We start from the raw sequence: 20,819 nt of genomic DNA, 5'->3' as shown, positions 1-20,819 counted from the left end.
GATGCTTGAAGAACACAAGGCTGTGATCCTGCAGAAATATGCCCGTGCATGGCTTGCCAGACGTAGATTTCAGAATATTCGGCGGTTTGTATTGAATATTCAGCTTTCATACAGAGTTCAGCAACTGCAGAAAAAGATGGAAGAACAGGTGAGGGACACCAGTCAATTTATGATTTGTGCTAATTTTTTTATCATATATGTTTTATTCAGAGCTCTCATGTTGACTAGAGGCTTATGTGAATTACAATATCCATACTTTACTTGACAAGATGGGAGAATACATAAGGGATACGGTCCTCTATAATAAACCACTAGTATTCTTCCTACATCCAGGGTAGAAAGAATCATCTAGGGTTTCCTTTTATTTTGGGGTTAGTTGTTCCAATGAGAAGAGTCTGCAATAAGCTTTTTTTTTACTGTTTCTTAAGTAGTCTGTCCAATCTCTGGATGGGGTTACTTGTATTAGGATGAAGGATGTGGAGGTACTGCTCTGGTGCAAAATATTTAGTAACTTTTGGGAATTCCATATTACGTTTATTTTGCAGCTTATTTTTGAGAGCCATACCAGCCAAATCATCTTTAAGATGGTAGCTTTAATCTAATGGAAACAATCCTTGGTTGAAATAATCATGACTGATATGGGATAGTGAGCAGAAATAGGTCAGGTGCTTCCTTCAAAATTCTATTAAACAGTTTCAGGTGTGCATTTTTCTGTTTTCTTCTAACCTGTCTTGCTCATTGTAGAATAGAGAAAATCATGGTTTGCTGGAACGATTGACCAGTCTGGCTTCAACTCATATGAATGACATGGATACAATTCAGAAACTTGAATTAGATCTTGAAAAGTTAACTGCTCAAAAGAGAACATACGAAGAGAAATGGAAAAAATATAAAGAGGACAGCGAACAGGTACATTTTGATTGCCGTCTGGGTGCTTTTATTTTAGTTTAAATAATTTCTTCAGTTACTGAATTTATCAAGTGTAGGATTCGAGAGTTACTAAGTAACTTCACTTTTAGGGGGGGTGGCAGGGAAGCAAGGGAGTCCATATATGCTTGTTAAAATGTAAGACCTCCTGTGACCTGTTTTTTCCTCCTTTGTAATTTGTATATTATGCTTACTTTTCATATGTACAGAAAATCTTAAAACTTGAGAATCAGAATAAAGAATTACAAGAACAGAAAGAGACCTTAGAAATAAAGCTCCAAGAAAAAACTGAGGAAATGAAAGGTACAATAACTAAAAGGAGTTTTTAAAGGAGTTACAAAGGAGTTATAGTGGGGGGGTAAAGTTGTAAAGTCAGGTGTTCAGCAAAGGTAAATTACTTTCATTCTAATAAAAGCAATATAAATGCTGAATTTACAGTAAATTCCAAGTTGGTCCTAAGCTTCTCCTGTTTGAGAATGTGTAGTACAAATGCATTTAATTTAATAATTAAATTAAATTTGTTCTTTCAGTAGCAAAAGCTCTTCTATTATGTTTCCTGTGTTATGCACATGCATTCCTTCAAAGTGTCACTTTGTCCTTGGTTCCTTTAATATACTGCTTTTAAAAGTCTAATTTCAAAGAACACAAGCAGCCCATGAGATCGAGTATACTTTAGATGAATTACACTTCAGTGTTTCAGAACCTTTTTATTCTATAGCATTACTTGTAAAATTTACTGTGATAATTTTTGGCACTTGAGAGAGTAATTTCAGCCTTAAAATATGTTAAGGATTACTTATTAAAACAAAACTTCTTGTTGTGGTCATACTGTTTTAATAAATGCACATAATTGCATGAAGGTCTTTGAAATATTGAAATATTTTTTGACAGAGAAAATGGATGACCTCACGAAGCAACTCTTCAATGATGTACAAAAAGAAGAAAATCAGAGAATGTATGGAATCTGAATTTTATTGCTTTGAAACAGCATTCATTTTTTCTCTTTCCCTGCCTTTCTTTCTCCTTCTGAAAATGTATTATGCTCCCATCACTAATGAATCTGTGAGTGTTCTTGGGCATTAATGCTAGTACTGAAGTACTTCATGTACAGTTGAGGAAAAGCACATGCTTGTTTGTGGGTCAGTCACATGCAGGAAATTGTATTGTAAACTTGAGACTGTTCTTGCTTTTGCAGTTTCCTGTCTTTCCATGTGTCTTTCCAAGAATTGAAAGGCAACCCTGATCATAATGGTTTCTTTGGACATATCCTCAGATTTCAGTCAGGACTGGAAGAGCAGCTGATGGCCATACCAGTCAGAATTCCTGTGAAGTGAATATTAAAGGACAGAATAGAAAGATTCAGCTTGAAGGAAAGGCAGTGTTTGTAAAGGACATTTGGTTAAAAATACAGGGGAAAAACTTTTTTTTTTCCCCCCTTTGGTATTTCATTTGCAGTATTAAAAATCCTATTATTTAGCAATAAATGGTTGTTGCTTTGCAGCATGCTTTTCTCAGATCAAGTGTTTATTTCCCAGTAGCTCTTTTCCAGTATAAGACAGAGAACCTTAGGTACCAGATAAACGCTGTTCTCTGAAGCGTGAACAGTGCAGTCAGTCACTGTTCCTGAGGGTTGGAAGCTGTGTGGTGTTTCAGCTCAGTCTGATTTCAGCTGCAAATAACTTCAGACTATACTAAGAGGACTTCTTTGCTATTTTTTCTGCTTTACCCCTTAGCTATATTATGTTGGAAGCCAGTCCGTTCCAGCAGGGACTAGTAGAAAATGGAAAGAAGCTTGCACTGTTTTTCTGGGAAGGACGCAGGGCTTTCTGTTGCTATGTCCTTTTTCAGTGCTGACTGCGGCCATAAATATAGTGCAAAGCTGCTCAGGTAGGCTAAGTCTCAGTTAGAAAATTAGCCTTTAAGTGGAAAGAACTCAGTTTTGCCTTGAATTTAGTCCCAATATCTGAATTAGATGTAAGGAAATCTGGAGGCATTCTCATTCCATTATCATCCATTTTGCAGATTGATTTGGAGGATGGAGAATAGCATTTTCAAGTAATTATGGTTAGTTTATGTTTTCTTCAATGAAACCTGTCTTTCAAATTAAAATGAAATCAAAGCCCATTCTTTCACTTATGAATGTAGGAAAATAAAACCGCCTTTTTGTTGTCTTGTTCAGGATACTTGAGAAAAATTTCCAAAATCAGAAGCAAGACTATGAAAAGGAGATTGAATTGTTCAAGGGAGAAATTAAGATTCTAAAAGAAGAAAAAACTCAGCTACAACATCAAATTCAGCAAGAAATTGTCATTCAGGATGGCTTGAAAGTGGAAATAGAACAACTTGCAAAACAAGCACAGGTAAAGTATGATGCATTTCATTTTGGAGTCTTTGCTAGATAAAGCAAGTAGAGAATGTGGGAGTTTTATTTATAGATTATCTTCACTAATTTTTTTATCTCCAGTGCATTTTTAGAAGTAGTTAATAACCTGTATTTAATACACCACTATGTTGCATTGTTTTCATGTAGTACACAATATGAGTAAGTTACTGCTTGCAGAAATAAGTGCATGTTTTGAAGAGTAATTGTGCCTGAATATTTATACATTTAAATATGTGGATCTTGTTTTCTTCCTTTTTCCAAGAAAGTATTGGTTTCTCAGGGGATTTTTCATAAATGTAGTTTATAAACTGAACCTGAAAATAGTACTTTTGTGTAAAGTCACATTTTTTTCTCTGAGTGAATTCTGTGACACAAACACATGTTTTCACTACATCACATTACTGTTCTGCTGTGATGCCTGAGAACCAGATGCTTTAAACACAGCACATTTTTAAGCCTTTTTACCAAATGAACTTGTTCTTAATTATAATTGTGATTTAACTGATACTCAGCCCTTGTCATTCACTCCTTGTCTCAGTCTATAATTTTTTGTCTGATTCAGAAAATACCTGAGTTGCAAAAGGAAATTGAACTGCTGCAGACACAAAAATTGGATGTCGAAAAGCAGGCCCAGTCACAGAAGCGAGAATTGAGGGGTAAGCTACATACTAGATAATTCAGAGAACTTACCAAGTACAATGTGAACCAGGCCAGTTTAAATTGATTTTTTCCATGTTAGCTTTGACAAAACCCCATTCTCTTTCCCATCTGGTAGTGATTTCATTCTATTCATACCTTTACTTGCAAGGGGAAAAAAAAAACCAAATAGGTGAGTTTTACAGAGTGGTCACTGAATACTGAGATCTGGGGTACCCCTTTGAAGAAACTCTGATTTCAAACGTTTCTCCTTTGTGTTTAAAAATCAATACTAATAATTTAAACTTCACTTAGAATTTAACAAGTAGCTTACAGAGACTCAAGAATATGGAAACAATACATTCTCTAGCTTTCATTCATCCTGTCTTTAGCCTTAGGTGCAATAAATGTCAAATACGCTTAAATAACTTGCTGAGTTGGGTTCTCTTTGGGAAAAGGTAGTTAATAAGAAGCAGTACTATTGTGCACTTTGTTTAATGCTAACAATGTCATAGAGCAAACCTATATCTGCAGCATTTAATGTAGTAACCTAGCAGTAGATGACAGATCATCTATACAACTCTATCAGTTGTCCAGATTCAGAACAGAAAGATGTAGCTTTGCGTTGAAAGTTTGATGTGTTTAGAAAAAAACCAATATTGGTGGTATACCTATCCAGTGCATGTCCAGAAGTAGCACCAAGCCCCTCATCATATTCATGTAGTAAATCAGATACATTTACTGAGTACCAGGAAGGAACCTTGTAGATTTAGGAAGAGGTTGGTTTGACCTTTATAATCAAACTTAATTTGAAATGTGCGGAGAAAATTATTCATGTAGTAAACTTTGTTTTTTCCAGAAAAGATGTCAGAAGTTACAAAACAGCTTCTTGAAAGCTATGATTTTGAAGATGTAAGAAGCAGGTAATTTTGTTCTGAGGTCTCTTTAAAAAAGCTTAAGGAATGCATTTTGTTCACCTGCACACTAATGGTACCGCCTTGTATTCTCTAGACTCTCTACAGAGGATTTGGAACACTTAAATGAGGATGGAGAACTGTGGTTTGCTTACGAGGGCTTGAAAAAAGCTACAAGGTTAGTTCACTACTTCAGTGTTTTCATAACTCAAAGCTGTGATCTAGAAAATAAATGGAAAGATCAGTGAGTAACTGATTTGACAGTGCAATTCTGAACATCTGTTTAAGAAATGAACAAACAATACATTATATGGCTGAGCAGCTTAAAATCAGTTTAACAAACTTTTACTAGGTCAGTCAGATAAGTGTATGTGTCAGTTGGGGAAATGTGTTTCCTCTGAGATATCATGCATAACTTTCAACTCCTTTAATGCGCAGGTGATGTAATGGAATGTCTGCCTGTTAACCACAGTACTTTGTTTTCACTTTGTCTTAAACTTGACCCATTGCATTGAGGTCATAATACATCTGCCATGTTCTTTCTCCTTTTTTTTAACAGAGTATTGGAAAGTCATTTCCAGTCTCAGAAAGAAATATATGAAAAGGAGATTGAAGGTTTGAACTTTAAAGTTGAACATCTTAGCCAAGATATTAATCATCTACAAAAATTATTTCGAGAGGAAAATGACATAAATGATGGTATTCGACTTGAAGTTAGCAGGCTAACTTCAGAAAACCTGGTAAGATCAAGGTGTAGTAAAGCCAAGTATGTTTTTGTTACTTATTAATACAATCCAAATATGTTTGTGGCACAAAGCCCTCAAAATCTTGCGGTCACATCCTTGAAATCTCAAGGCTCGAACAGATACGGCCATCTAAGATTGCACATCCATACAGGCTCTTTCCCTACATGCTGGTGTGGTGTGTTAGGAGGCAGCCAAATTTATTGTCCAAATGTACAGCTTGTTGGGGCAGCCTCACAGAAGCTTTTTTGCTTTTTCTTTTGCGTAAACCTGAATTGAGATTTGATTCTAATCACAGAATGGCAACCATTTTACAAACTCTGACTTGGTGTGTAGTGCACACATGGGCTTTGGCTTCTGTTGTTGATAGCTATGGAGACACTGAGAGTTTTTAGAATACATTTGAATCCTTGTACGCTTATGTGGCTGAATGTTCAGTTTTTATAAAAGATGTTTCGAACATCAAAATGTTGCCAGGGTGTCCATTGCTGAGCTCATACAAATATTTTGGTTGTGCTTTTTGCAGTTTCTCAACAATGTGAGGAACTTTTGAAGGGCATAATAATTTCTACAGGTATGCAACTTTATACTGGAAGTCATGAAGAAACAAGCATTTATTTAGGTTTTTCGTTTACACAGAATTTTAACTAGAAATGAATCAGATGTTTAGCAGTGACCAGAAAGTTAGCTCATCATACATTTTTTAATACCTACCTAATTTAAACTTCCCATCTCATAATTAAAAAAAAACCCTATTTCTTCGTCAGGCCATATATTTTTCTGATAGAACACTTTCAGTATTTCAGCCTTAATGAAAAGCAGTTTTGTGATACTGTAACTTTCTATGGGTCAGTATTAACAACAGTGTACTGGGTCTGTCTGGGATGGAGTCAGCTTCCTTTGTAGCAGTCTGTATGATGCTGCACTTTGGATTTGTGGGTAAAACAGTATTGATAACACGACAGTGTTTTGGCTGTTGCTGAACAATGCTTGCACAGTGTCAATGCTTTGTCTTTTTCCTACTCTGCCCCACCTCAGCAAGTTAAGCTGGGGTTGGGCAAGAAGTTGGAGGGGCACACAGCCCAGACAGCCGACTTAAGCAGACCAGAAGGATATTGCCTACCATATGATGTCATGCTCAGCTCTAAAAGCTGAGGTAGAGGAAGAAGAAAGCGGTGTTTGGCTTTATTTTGACCCAGATGTTTTCTTGCTTCTGCTCTCCCTATTCTCTTATTCTCTTCCCTGTTATGGGGGGCGTGGGGGAGTGAGCATCTCTGTGGGTGTTTGGCTGCTTGTTAGACGGGGTCAAACCACAGCAACCAGCTTCAATTTTCATTGTACTGAGGCATTCAAGTTGAGAATTTAGTTACTCCATTCTTTCCCTGTAGTCAGAGGACAGAAATCAGCATCTTTTTCTCAGAAGTCTCTTTAAAGCTATTTCTGTCTCTCAGGCTGACAAGTTTTGTGATTTAATAGTGAAAACCCAGCTGCCTGTGGGATTGCCAGTGGTTACACATTTGTGCTGTTCTGAGGCTCTCTGCACCAGAGGGTAGCTAAGCACCAAGTTGCTAACAAATTGCAGGCAAGGCTTAAAAGTCTAATTTTTAGTACTGTGTAAGACCTACCTAACACAAGGAAGTGCTATTCCAGAAGGTAGTAGATACCGTATTACTTTTCTGCTGAGTGAAAAATAACTAAAGAAATATTTTCAAAACAAAGTTACTAAAATTGAAAACATAAGGAAAAGTTACTTATAATGTGATTTTACAAAAAATGATTTTATAACATACTGATTTTTTTTCCAATGTTAGTTGAGCTAGGGAAATTAAAGTGTAATTTCCTTTTAAACTAGAACGGAAGAATGGTAGTACTGAGCCAGTCCAAACATTTTGTCAGCTGACTATTTCATTTTTAAGAGTGGCTAGCAGCAGGTGCTTCCAGAAAAGTTAAACAAGTCAGGGAAGCATGTAGCAGTACCCCTCCACAGGCTCTCCCCCATCTTTGACTATTTGCAGTTGAAGGTCTTCCAGTGTCATAGGAACTGTTGCAGACATTTGAAAAGAAGGAAGGTGCTGAAATATGCAAATCTGCTTTTCCTCTAAAAGGTGATCCCAGATCTTAAACGGCAAGTTTCTGAACTTGAAAATCAAAAATTAGATCTTGAAAACCGTCTTCAAGAACAGACTGTAAAGTTGAAAGGTAAAGTACCAGTATGGTCCATAGTCTTTCAGTTGTTTAAGATGAACATGATGAATTCCCTATATTTGAAATTTTAAAAGCTGAAGCAATATTACATGATAACTTCATTGCCTTATTACTTACTTTCTTGCTAGTAAAATGTAAGAAACACAACAAAAAAAAGTGTTGTATAGTTTACAAGTATGTGCGCTTTTTTCTCTTTTACTTTTTTGAGGTCATTCAGCTCTATGGTTTGGATGTCTGCAAGTGTATTCAATAGGGTTCTGCTAAGAATACATATAATGGAGTATGCCCTTTGGAAACAGTGATAAAAAGGAAAGATGTTTTGGAACTTAGGCGTACTCTGTGAGGTGGACTTCAGAGGGTGTTGAAAAATTCAGAGTGGGAGACAGAGGGAAAAGTTCTTGCTAAATTTGCTTGTTTGAAAGTTCTTCTCAATTTAGGAAAGCATACTTTGCTGAGGATTCTGAGTCTCTCTAACTGCAGTGTCTTCCTAAGCAACTGATTTAAAATTTGCAAGTAGTTTTACTGCCAGCTGCAAGAAGTTAGTAGTGTCAAAATTCCTCATCCCATATAATTTTGTGCGAGGTGTGGAGTAGTCAGATATTTCTTTGATACATTATCTGGCATGTTACTCAATTTCCTTAGATGAAACAAAATTGTAAGTGTAAGAAGAGATTTACTGAATACTGGTACAGAACAGTAAGCAAATCTGATTTTGTTGTTTTTCTTTTGTTTTGGGTTTTGTTGCTAATTATTACTGAAAAAAATGAAAGAGATATCTAATCGGCTGCATTATGAGCTAGAAGGGGATAGAACACAAAGACGGTAAATATCTTTTTTTTTTTTTTAATGTAAGAAATGTAGTTGCTATAAGCTGCAGTGACAAAGTCACTTAAACTCTTTAAAGTACCACATGCAATGTAAGATTTGCTTTACAGCGTTGTGTACAGTTAATAAGTAATGGACAAATATGATACGACTATGCTTTAACAAAAGAAGAATAAAAGACAAAGCTTCTTATCTATCTATTTTTAGAACTAATGAGGCCCAGAATGAAGCAGACATAAAAGAAAAAGAGAGGCTGAAAGTCACAACCCAAGAAATTGAGGGGTTGAGCAATGGTTTAATGCAAGATGAAATCCAGGATGAAGTACAAAGCAAAATAAAGCAAGAAACGACTCGACTTACTGTGGAAAACCTGGTGAGGAAATGAAATCATCATTAAGAAACTATATCTGAAATGCAGGATGAAAAGAAAGAAATGATGATTTCGTGGTATGGATAGGACGTTTTCTCAATTCATTTGGGGAGAAAAAAAGATATCAAATATAAGTAAAACCACATCATAGTGCTCTTTAATTGTGGCAATAACGTGTAGCAGTAGAAGACATTTTTTAATTGTGGTTGCTCTGAACTCACAGACTTTGATTATTACAGGATCTTGAAGAAAAACTAGACATGAAAGATAGAATAATAAAAAAATTGGAGGATCAAATCAAAACTCTTACCAAGACCATTGAAAAAGGTAAGATATTGTTATGTTTTGGGGTTTTTTTCATAGCTTTGAATGTTCAGTGTATATTTGAAGGAAAGTATATTTAAAAAAAAGAAAAAGGTAGGGTTTGGGGCAGGGTTAGAAACCTAACACCTCAGAAAAAATTGCTAGGGCAACCATCAACAGAAATTACATAAAAGTCCTTTCCTGTATTTTTTTTTCCCCAGCTAAACATTAGGCACATATGGGACTTAGACTATAGAATATGGATTAAGCCAGAGGCATAAGGTTCTGTCAACAAAAGTTAATACATATCCTCACACAAACTGTCTCTGAGCCAGCAGAATGTTTTGCATCAGATGAGTAACTCCTCCCATTACCCTTCAAATGGCAGATGGTTCCTGATAGGAAGTTAGTTTGTACAAAGCTCTCATATAGCAAGTAATTGTAGAATACTCTTAAAAACATTGCAGAGGTGACTAATGTAGACATGTATTGTTGCTGTTTATTTGTGTTATTAATGCAAGTAATTCCACTGAATCCAGTGAAGCTATTCACATGAATAATAGAAATGTTACTTAACTCGTAATGCTTGGTACCATAAGCTAAGAACATTATTGTGAACAGGGACCATACTCTGTTTATTACAGAGAAAACTTCTTTTCTCCAATAGTTTGTTCTAATGTGAACATTAGCTTAGCTGTTTACCTGCAAGTAACAGTGCTTTTGTGTTTGACAGCTGAAGCTCATGTGCCAACTTTGTCCAAAGAGTATATTGGAATGATGGAGTACAAAAAAGACGATGAAGAAAGGATCATTCAAAATCTGATCCTCGGTATTTTATCAGTAGTCAATGATATTCAGTGTAGAACACTGCAACAAGAACTACTAGGCACCATGTTTCACATGTTCAAAGTTGCCTTTTTCCCACTCTCTTACCACCAATACAACTTGGATGCTCTATATTGCTCTTTTTCTACTGCCAGACATTTCAAGTACAGAAGTGCTTTATCTGTGTAAAAACTATTTGTCTGACTCTACATAATGCTGACTTTATTATCTTTATTATTATTTATTCACTTATAAAGCTATAAATCTCAAGAGCACACCAGGGACTTGAATTTACTTTCTTCCTGGTCATCTGCTAAGTCTGTAAGTCACTGGGTTTGTATCCGCGTGTGATGGATTACTCTCCTGTCTGTCCTTTCCATATCATTCTCTTCACTGGAAGGCAATGTACTTTCATTGTTTCTCTTCTAGAGGAATTTTGTCCTTCCTCTGAGTTACTTTACAATATCAATCTTACTGCCAAACCAGCTTTTTGCATTAGCTTACAATTAATAGTAAACTCAACAAATTTTCCATGTACATTAGTACCATTATTAAATACTGCTTGGAAACAACATCTTCCCTTTCTTCTCACCTACTTCAGTCTTGTGAATGTTTATATCTTTGTGAACAAAGGTGCGTCATTAAGCAATGCCAGAATTTGGTGGGGCCTCCAGTGAGTAGTTAAATGCACATTGCTTTTTGAAGTTGTCCTGTCTGGCATAGCCCATGCTGGACCTTAGAATTTGCTACAGTACTCTCCTACCTCTCTGGAAAACTTAATTAATACTCTTATATGAACAATACTGTTACAGAAGTTTTCAGAAATAAGCAATTAATGAGTAAATCCATTATCAAGTGACTGGTCACTGAAGAAATGAGCCCCATAGTGCTTGTCTTTTTCAGAATGATACATCCAATCTTTGAATTTTTGTATGATAAACCTTATGACTCTCCTTTATGCAGATTTAAAGCCACGTGGAGTTGTAGTTAATATGGTACCTGGCCTTCCAGCTCACATCCTATTCATGTGTGTGAGGTATGCAGATTATCTGAATGATGCTGACATGCTGAAATCTTTCATGAATGTAACCATTGATGGTATCAAACAAGTTGTTAAGGTAGGAATTATGTTTGGCTGTACTGTACTTTTTGATTTTTAATGTAAGGTTTACAAGATGCATGCATAGTACTTGGGGAATGCTGATGCTTTCATTTCCTAGTATTCCTATAATAGAATAACAATCATTAGTGACACTCTTTTTGAAGTTTGTAGTGGTATCCCTGTAAAGCTTCCAGCTAAGGTTCTACTGTGCTGAACACAGAATGCATTAACATAAATTATTTTTATCTGAAGAGCTCGTTGACAAAATCATTTAAAGTATTTCCATTTTACAGGGAGTAGCTAATCAGGTGAACTGCACCTGTGCTTTCAGCACTGGTAAAAGTCAGCTGGACAGAAATAAAGCTTAGTATGTCTGGCAGCAGGCAGATGTTGGAATTTTAAGAGGTTTTTACACTGCTGTTCTACTAGTGTAATGGTTTTTTTGACATGTCATTTGGTACTGCAGCATTAGTACCCAAATGATTAAAGTTATGTTGCCAGCCAATTTACAAAATCAAGTTATAAACAAGAATTGTTAGCCTGTTGTCTCATCTATATGACAAATTCAGCCATGTGAATGCTTTATTATGGATTTATAATGCAATAAAACACCAGGCATGCTTTGTAGCACAGGCAGGAATGGACTATGGTTTATGCAGTTGAATTTGTTGTGTAGAGAATGCCTATAGTTTTTTCACAAGTAAATTTATACCACAGTTTATCCATGTTGTGGTTTAATCCCAGCCAGCAACTAAGCACCACGCAGCTGCTCGCTCACTACCCCCGTCCAGTGGGATGGGGGAGAGAATCGGAGAAAAAAGTAAAACTTATGGGTTGAGATAAAGACAGTTTAATAGGACAGAAGGGAAGAAAATAATAATGATAATAATAAGATGACAATAATAGTAATAAAAGAACTGGAATATACAAAACAAGTGATGCACAATGCAATTGCTCACCACTCACCGACCGATGCCCAGTTAGTTCCCAAGCAGTGACCTGTGCCCTCCTGGCCAACCCCACCTGGTTTATATACTGGGTATGGAATATTCCTTTGGCCAGTTTGGGTCAGGTGTCCTGGCTGTGTCCCCTCCCAGGTTCTTGTGTCCCTCCGGCCTTCTTACTGGCTGGGCATGAGAAGCTGAAATACCCTTGACTTAGTCTAAACATTACTTAGCAACAACTGAAAACATCAGTGTGTTATCAACATTCTTCTCATACTAACTCCAAAACATGACACTATACCAGCTACTAGAAAGAAAATTAACTCTATCCCAGCCAAAAGCAAGACAATCCATTAGAAAAGCTTGTGTTTAGTTAGCAAAAAAAAACCCCACCATAAACATAGTTAGAATTGTGCTTATATGTAGTTCAGTTTCGTTTGTCTACACAGGTGTTGTTCACACTTTTTTTGCAGGAAGGCCTCCAGTACACTACAACACTATGCATAGAAATGTGTAAAACTGTTTTGTTCAGGCTCATTTATTTAGCCAGTCTGTCATATAAATGAGTCTTAAATAGCATTTACCAAATAGAAGAGGCATCTTTGCTATGTGTATATTAGCCTGAAAACACAGCATGATTTGTTCAGCTAGCATGTTATAGATGCTGTATGCTCCTTCTGCTATAGATAGGCTCTATTATACCAATTATGTAATGGTCTTAAGTTTAGTTATTAAATTAACTTCATGAGACAATACCATTATAAGACTGCTTTACTTACCATTTTCAGGAACATTCAGAAGACTTTGAGATGTTGTCCTTTTGGCTTTCCAATACATATTATTTTCTTAACTGTTTGAAGCAGTACAGCGGGGAAGAGGTAGGATTGATCTAATCAAATAATTTCAGTACTTTACCTTTGACAGACTTTAATCGGAATTAAAAATAGTGATAATAGATAGATAATTATTCATCAGCTCACCACTGTTCCTTCCAGATATTTACGTATTCACAGTGCTCTGCAGTGGTGTTATATGTCTTGCACAAATAATAAGACAGTATAGAACTAATGGAGCAAGTGAAATCAAGGAAACATTAAAGTAGGTTAAAGACATGACATAGAAACTGCTGCTTAATTTAAACTCTTCCACATGAGCTTAATGCAAGCTGGACTTCAGATATCTAGCTGTGTATATATATAACAAACAGTTTTACTATTTTATAATTGTGACCATTCAAACACCTACTGCTACCAAAGTAAGGTTACAGAGGAAAACCTCAGGAAAGGAGCAAAACAATAAAATGCGTATTTTTCCTTATTTCACTTGCTTGTTTAAGATAAGTTTTATCCTGAGATTCAAAATTCTTTTAATTCTTTTAAATTGAAAACTCTTACTATATTTTTTTGCTAGGTTTTATAAACTTAGGTAGACTGAACTGAAATTGCATAGACACATAAGAATATAGTCTTCAGGATTAAAGCAAAGAGGTAGGCTAAAGCCTTGGAATCACAGTAACTATGTACTGTCTAGACAGCAGTACTCCCTCTTGTGGTCATATCGATAACATTTAAAAAGCAGTGGAGGATTGAAAACATTTAAACTTAATTAGTAACAGTCTTTTACAATTTAGCTGCAACAGTAGAGAAAGGTCTGAATCCACAATTTAGAGTTTTAATCTATACTGCTAATGAACACTCAAGACTTCACACAAGTTAGGATTCGGTCTAGACTTTTGAAGTCAGAACTTTCCTTATGAAAAGTCCAAAAATGGGATACCTTTGCAGCAATAAAATGTAATTTTTTTTTTTTTTGGCCAACATAGCTTAAACAGCTGCGTTTTGGCTTTTTTTTGCGGGGGGGGGGGGGGGGGCGGGCACGGGATGTTTGCTTTCTGTTTAAGTGATCTAGGAGTTGCTCCAAAGTTCATTCAAGTCTATGCATGTCTTCCCTTTGGCTTCAGCAGGCTTTAGGAACAGAGTAAACGTGAACACAAACTGGACACAGACTGAAAAATTAAGTACAGGAAGCCCAGAACTGGAAGCATCCATTGAAGTTAGCTTTAGCTTTGACTCATTCTGAGACTGTTCAGCCGGAGATGGAATGAGTTGCTCTAATACATACATTACATTATAGTAACAATTTATAATTATAATGTTATGTGATTTCTAATAATTATATTTACAACTTACTTGTAGGGATTTATGAAGTGTAACACTCCACGTCAGAATAAGAACTGTTTGAAGCATTTTGATCTCTCAGACTACAGACAAATTCTTAGTGATTTGGCCATTCGTATCTATCACCAATTCATTATTGTGATGGAGAACAACATTCAGCCCATGATCGGTAAGACAGCAGCAATCCAAACAGACTTAAATGTAGCTTGTAAAGTATACAAATAAAGCTTATATAGGGAGGCAAAGGATGGGACAGACTTCCTTCTCCTGTTGATTTATACATGTGTACCTGCATGTGTGTTTCTGCACATATAAATTCCACTGAATGGTATATCCCCACAGGATTTGGAAAGACTCTTTCCTCACAACATTTCCTGGTGTGAGATAATGCTTTGAAACCAATCAACATTCTACAAAAACAAAAGGCCTTTTAAAATCTGTGTGCTCTAGAAGCCTTTGTCAGTATCTTGTTTTTCTTGTATCATTTAACTTTTAAAATATCCTGAAAGTAGGTGTTGTTCAATAATAAAGTTAATGTAACTGAAAGGAGCCTTAAGAGTTTTGGTCTTATCAGTTATTTTCTATTGTATTTCAGTACCAGGCATGCTGGAATATGAAAGTCTTCAGGGAATTTCTGGCTTGAAACCTACAGGGTTCCGTAAACGTTCTTCTAGTATAGACGACACAGATACCTACACAATGACCTCTATCCTGCAACAGCTCAGCTATTTTTATAGTACTATGTGCCAGAATGGCTTGGACTCTGAGCTTCTAAAACAGGCAGTGAAGCAGCTTTTCTTTCTGATTGGAGCTATCACCCTCAATAGTCTCTTCCTCCGCAAGGACATGTGCTCATGTAGAAAAGGAATGCAGATAAGGTAAAGCCAGTAAAGTCGCAACAAGCTTGGGAATGAATTTTTAATACTTTTGTGTAACGTCTTTTATCTCTAAGTCCCTGGATATTCTGTAACCATTCGGCTGGAAGTAGCCAACTGTTTTTTACTCTTTTTGAAAAAGTAGATCTTTGCATTTTGGGCTCAGGTTTCTCAACATAACAGATTACAAATTGTTCTTTCCGTGGAAACACTAATGGAAGAAAAGACAGAGAAAATTACAGTCTGGAGTTTAAAGTCAGACATGTTTAGGATTCTTTCCATGCTAGTTCACTCCTGATGTGACAAATAGTATTTTTAATTCTTTCTTACAATAGTAAACAGGTGCAACATCTGGCTGGCAGACAGACAAAAGCTGACTTGCATTTTTCATGCTCAGTGATGAGAAAGGCACTGAGACAGAGCCTTTGAGGGTGTAGATCGGGATTCACCTGTCTTGCTACAGGCATCAAGAGAACATGCTCCTAACAGTTTTGCAGAAGAGAACAGTTCATTTGTTCTCCATTTAGACAGTCTGCAGACTGAGGTGAAAGAAAATCAGTAAAATCTTGACCCATCTGGGAACATTACTAGAAAAAAGCTTCTTTAGCCTTTAAGTCATCAGTTATAAGCCCAGCTCTGCTTTGTAATGTGCAAAGATTGTTCTCATTTCCTGTACGAGCTCAGTTGTAAATGAATATTTTAAAGACATATAGTGCTACAGTGTACTAGGCAATGCCAGTATATATATATTAGTAATTTTGTGTAAAAAACAGCGAAACTAACAACTTGCTTTCTATTATCCAAGCTTTAAGAAATAAAAACATAAAAAGAATTGAAATATACAAGGGATTAAACTTACAGATCAGTGAGCTATTAATTGTTTGATTTTTATGATCTACAGGTATAGTCTTTAACTTAAAATGTATGAATTTAAACACTGCATTAGAGAAGCATTCCTTCTTTAGAAGTCTTTAATGTAACTTGCTTGTTAGGGGGAACCTGACATTTCTCTTGTCTGTTCATGGTTTAACTCAGATGTAATATCAGCTACTTGGAAGAATGGCTTAAGGACAAGAATCTTCAAAGCAGCAATGCCAAAGAAACTTTGGAGCCTCTATCTCAAGCAGCCTGGCTCCTTCAGGTCAAAAAGATTACAGATGATGATGCCAAGGAAATATGTGAACACTGCACATCTCTTTCTACTGTGCAGGTAATGAACCACCTGTTTTCATCCGGCAGCACCAATTGCAGAATCTTAGCTATCTGAAATCATTTGTGGCAAAGAGCTATTGGCCTTTCATTTGATAAAAATAGCATTCTTCAGCATTTCACATCACCACTTGTTAAATCGAATTTTTAACTCCTTATTCCTGTTTGTTAGCATTTTAACTGCTGCCGTGGTGAATACTTGCCTGCTTTGTTCTATCCCATGTTTTTATTCCACAGTATATTTTCTTTACCTTGTCACAGGCTTTTTTTGTTGTTTCCCTTAATCGATTCAGCTTTTTCTACATCTCCTTGATCCTGCTGACACCTCTGGAAATGAGTCATAGCAGTCATCATATATGTAACAACTCCTTACGTGACCAGTCAAAATTCTCTATTGTAAAATTCTTTACCAAAACTTTAATTAAATATCAATAAAGATGTCATATTAATGCTTTCTTCTTTTTGTCTTCTTACTTTTTGTGACGTAGTAAAATAGTATTTTGTATTTTGAACAGATAGTTAAGATCCTCAACTCATACACTCCAATAGATGATTTTGAGAAAAGAGTGACTCCATCATTTGTTCGTAAAGTCCAGGTAAGAGCTACAACTATTATTTCTCATATTCAAGTTGCATGATACTTCGCACAGTTTTTGATGCTACTTAGTTATACTTGACCTTTATGTCATATTATTACTAAGTTGCTCAGCTTCTAGACATTTGGAACTGACCAAAACAAGTCTCCTTAACATCATGTGAAAGCAAGATTTGCAATGGGAAGCAAAGAATATACTGGTTTTGCTTTGATTCTTAATACAATATTTTCTTACCCTTTCTGTTATAATTTCAGGCTATGCTAAACAGTCGTGAGGATGTTCCACAGTTGATGCTCGATACCAAATATCTCTTTCAAGTGACGTTTCCTTTCACCCCTTCTCCACATGCCTTGGAAATGATACAAGTCCCCAGCAGCTTCAAACTTGGCTTTCTCACAAGGGTTTAATAAAACCAATGCACTGGTATTTCGTCAGAGAATATATAAAGACAGGCAGACTTTCATGGTTCATTCCTCCAGCTGCTGGATAGTATAGCAGCTTGCAGTGAATTAAACTGTTAAAAGCTTGTTCTTGAGTCAAGACTTAAAAAGTAGGAATAATTTCAGCTTGTGATTTCCTTCTCTCTTTTCTTACTCTTCTCCCTTCATTACAGTCCTGCAATGATGACTTTATATCATCAGCTGGACACAAAGCTAACCATACAGTTTTTTAGCCCAAACCTGTCAAGAAAAGCATTTATCTGACAAGCTTGCACTGGTGCCTTGTCAGCACCAGTCAGAGGGGAAGACTGCCATGTGATAAATGTTACTGCTTTACAATTTTTCTTGCCTTCACTTCCTGTAACAAGAGATTTTTTTTGCCAAGGTAATTCAATTCATTGCCTTGATATACTGATTCTGTTTTACAGTAGCTTTCACCCTTCTGTACTTCTTATACCTTTATTCCTTTCATAGGAGAAGTCTTTTATAAGAGTTCCTCCAGAAGACTGTGGCAGGAGGGAAGGGAAGGTCTTTCCACAATTGTTTTAAAAAAAAATCAATATAAATAGCTACATTGAAACTGGGGAACTGAGATCAATCAAAGACAATTGCTGTTACAAACCCACATTGTCTTTTTGCAGGCATGCTGGCTTAGCTCACTGAATGCTTGCGTTGCAGCTCAGGCACACTAGGCAGCTCTTCAGCCAGGGGAAGGACTCAGGTGCTCTTCTTGAAGACAGATTTCAGTTTTGTTCTCTGCAGTGACAAGTCTGGATTTTTGTATCAATCATTATAATAGAAAAGTCAGATATAAAACTCACGTCATGATCCAGGTTTGAATTACAGACTTGTTTCTCTAAAAAACTGGAGTCATATCCTGGTTTGGTTCCATCTCTAGTGCAGTGTATTTCAGAATATGTGCACATCATCTTTCTCCCTTTCTGTTTTTTGCTGGTTTCCCTCCTCCAGTCCAGACACTGAGTAGGAGTGAATGCAGCTACTGTGGTCTGGTCTTACTGATAAACCAAGCTTAATTCCTTACATTTCATCTTTATTTCATTTCGATTGCAGGATCCTTAGAAGCAGAAGTGTTCCCCATTTTGCTTTGTTCAGCCTGCTCCCTGTAGTCAGAGTGCAACAAACAGTAACTTTATTTAGTACTGGACCCTGTCAGAACAACTGGAGAAACAGCATTTGCCTCACCACAATGATGACTGTCCTTAGAAATTCCTCAGTAAATAATGCTAGTTTTTTAGCTAGTCTATTAGACATAGTTATTAAAATCAAGTACTAGAGCTTTGAAATATTTAAAGGATTCTAATTAATTTAGTTAATTTAAATATTACAGGAAGGAATAAGTGATTTGATTTTTTTTATTATTATTACACAGTGTTAGTACTGTTTGTTTAACTTCGCAGAACTATCTGTAAATATAAAGAAGGAATCATTCTTGCTCTTTAGTGTTCTTGGTGTTTACTATGTACAGTGAAATATTCACGGTGATTCCACAGAGATATATTCAAAATATATAAAGGAAAAATTTTGTGTTTTGTTCAATAACAATAGAAGCTGTACAAAATATTGCAGACGTAGGTAGACTAGTATTTTAATCTGTTAAATAAAGTAGCTTTTAAATCAATTTGTAGTGCTTTGAGTGATGCAACAGTTATGTGTTAAATATGGGATCATTTGAAAGAAGTTACTTGGAACTATGTGAACATTAGTGAATACTGTCAGTCTTGTATTGCATCATAAACATTTATTTAATGGTCTAGTTGCTTTCCTGTAACATTGTATCTTCCTGTCAGAATGGTATGCTGTCCTTGGCTCCTCAGGAATTTCTGTAAATATTTTAATGCAAGCAAGTTTTGTTGCTGTAATTTGTATATAGCCTTTTTTCACAGTTACTGGAGCTGTATGTCTGTTACCTGGGACGGTATGAGTAAAATCACAGCCCACTCTTAAGTCTACATCGCATAGAAGTGGCAGAAGGCATGTATGTCTTTATGACAAAAATTGTTGATCAAGGAAAGTTGTTCTGACAATTTGATGCTAGGTTACTTTGAGAGGTTTGTGTGAAGTATGCTATTAACACCATGTATGCAAAATACATTTGTAAAAGAAAGTTGAAAATGATCAGTGTCTACTGTATGCTCTCAGAAACTTATCTTGCTTTTGCTGACGTTAATGCGTTCAACCAGTGTGTAGCTACAAAATTCTGTTATCTGTAATTTTTCTGAATATAAGGAGCATGGAAGAGGCATTACTGAGGTTAACTTTCCTAGAATGGTATTAAAGGAGAAAGCTATTTCATTCAAATGGGAAAATGTCAAATGATGATCATTACTGCAGTGGGAAAGCACTGAAATGGCTTATGGAGAGATGTGTAGGATGCTGTTGGCATCTTTGGATGTGTTTAGACATGTGGCTCCTGCAGTTTCTGGGGTAGGACTCAGCAGCATAGGTGGTCCCTTTCAGTCCTGTGTTCCCATAATATTCTAATAAAAAAGATTAGGACAGGTTACTTCTACCCAAGTCTCTGCTGGGCTGAGACCTTTTTTTTTCCCCCTCATTTTGTCTCAGATCCTCTTGACTATCAAATGCAAACATTTAATGGCATGATTTCAGCGACTTCAGTAGAGTCTCAATAGTAGATGTGACCTTCAGCACTTTTTAAATTTTTCAGACATGTTTTCATACATATCACCAAAGTTTCTTCAAAGAGTACAAAAAAGCAGCAATTTTTAATCTCACTGATTTTAAATTTATTGTCTTAAAACAGGTGAATAGTAAAAGTATATCCAACAAAGAACCAGCATGGACACTAATCAATTTGTTTGACTTTTAAGTTTTGTTAAGAATATGAGATAAACTTAACATGGACAGTGCTATTTGTCAGAATGTCAACTTGATAGTTGGAAAAATCAGTTGTCAGTCACCTGCCCAGTATGTTTAACATTTGGAAACCATCCAAAAATTGCTGCTATATGGAACAGGCAGGTAAGATGTAGTTTGCCTAATAGTTTATGTTCTTTATTCTGAAAGAGGGCAGTTAAAATAAAGCCTTTAAACTGTAATCATCAGCACATAACTGACCTGAGGTGATAGAACCAGAGAGGTTGAGCTTTAAATACCCTTTAAGCAGACTTAATAGGAAGGTTGCCTTTCTACGTTAGCAGTTGCACACGGCTTATTTAGTCCTCTTGAGAATCTCCAGGTTCTTGCTGTTTGAAAAGGTGGGTAATTTTGTATATTTATCAAGATTCATTTTACAGAATTTCTCTGTAAGTAGCATATTTCTTAATGTTTTACCATGCTACCATTTTTAAATTTCTGCTGTAACTT

General features: G+C 36.0%; 2 protein-coding genes across 2 annotated transcripts in view; both read left to right on the top strand.

The window, feature by feature from the left end:
* MYO5C (myosin VC) overlaps positions 1–19,659 on the top strand; it is a 37,287-nt gene extending 17,628 nt beyond the window's left edge. The window contains exons 21-41 of the mRNA XM_052808701.1: positions 2–148; positions 745–909; positions 1,137–1,230; positions 1,819–1,882; positions 3,107–3,287; positions 3,873–3,966; positions 4,806–4,869; positions 4,958–5,038; positions 5,420–5,600; positions 7,709–7,802; positions 8,579–8,630; positions 8,841–9,006; positions 9,243–9,330; positions 10,040–10,135; positions 11,095–11,249; positions 12,966–13,055; positions 14,373–14,523; positions 14,950–15,232; positions 16,265–16,439; positions 16,954–17,034; positions 17,289–19,659. Of these exons, the coding sequence (XP_052664661.1) occupies positions 2–148; positions 745–909; positions 1,137–1,230; positions 1,819–1,882; positions 3,107–3,287; positions 3,873–3,966; positions 4,806–4,869; positions 4,958–5,038; positions 5,420–5,600; positions 7,709–7,802; positions 8,579–8,630; positions 8,841–9,006; positions 9,243–9,330; positions 10,040–10,135; positions 11,095–11,249; positions 12,966–13,055; positions 14,373–14,523; positions 14,950–15,232; positions 16,265–16,439; positions 16,954–17,034; positions 17,289–17,441 (2,655 nt within the window). The 3' untranslated portion in view covers positions 17,442–19,659. The remainder of the gene's footprint in view (position 1; positions 149–744; positions 910–1,136; positions 1,231–1,818; positions 1,883–3,106; positions 3,288–3,872; positions 3,967–4,805; positions 4,870–4,957; positions 5,039–5,419; positions 5,601–7,708; positions 7,803–8,578; positions 8,631–8,840; positions 9,007–9,242; positions 9,331–10,039; positions 10,136–11,094; positions 11,250–12,965; positions 13,056–14,372; positions 14,524–14,949; positions 15,233–16,264; positions 16,440–16,953; positions 17,035–17,288) is intronic.
* A 948-nt stretch (positions 19,660–20,607) lies between these two features.
* GNB5 (G protein subunit beta 5) overlaps positions 20,608–20,819 on the top strand; it is a 30,722-nt gene continuing 30,510 nt past the window's right edge. The window contains exon 1 of the mRNA XM_052808009.1: positions 20,608–20,710. The gene's annotated coding sequence lies outside the window, so the exon portion shown is untranslated. The remainder of the gene's footprint in view (positions 20,711–20,819) is intronic.

This window comes from Harpia harpyja, chromosome 14, assembly GCF_026419915.1.
Source record: "Harpia harpyja isolate bHarHar1 chromosome 14, bHarHar1 primary haplotype, whole genome shotgun sequence".
Lineage (NCBI taxonomy): Eukaryota > Metazoa > Chordata > Aves > Accipitriformes > Accipitridae > Harpia > Harpia harpyja.
Note: the sequence above shows the minus strand (reverse complement) of the source record. Positions and strands in the feature narration are given on the sequence as shown.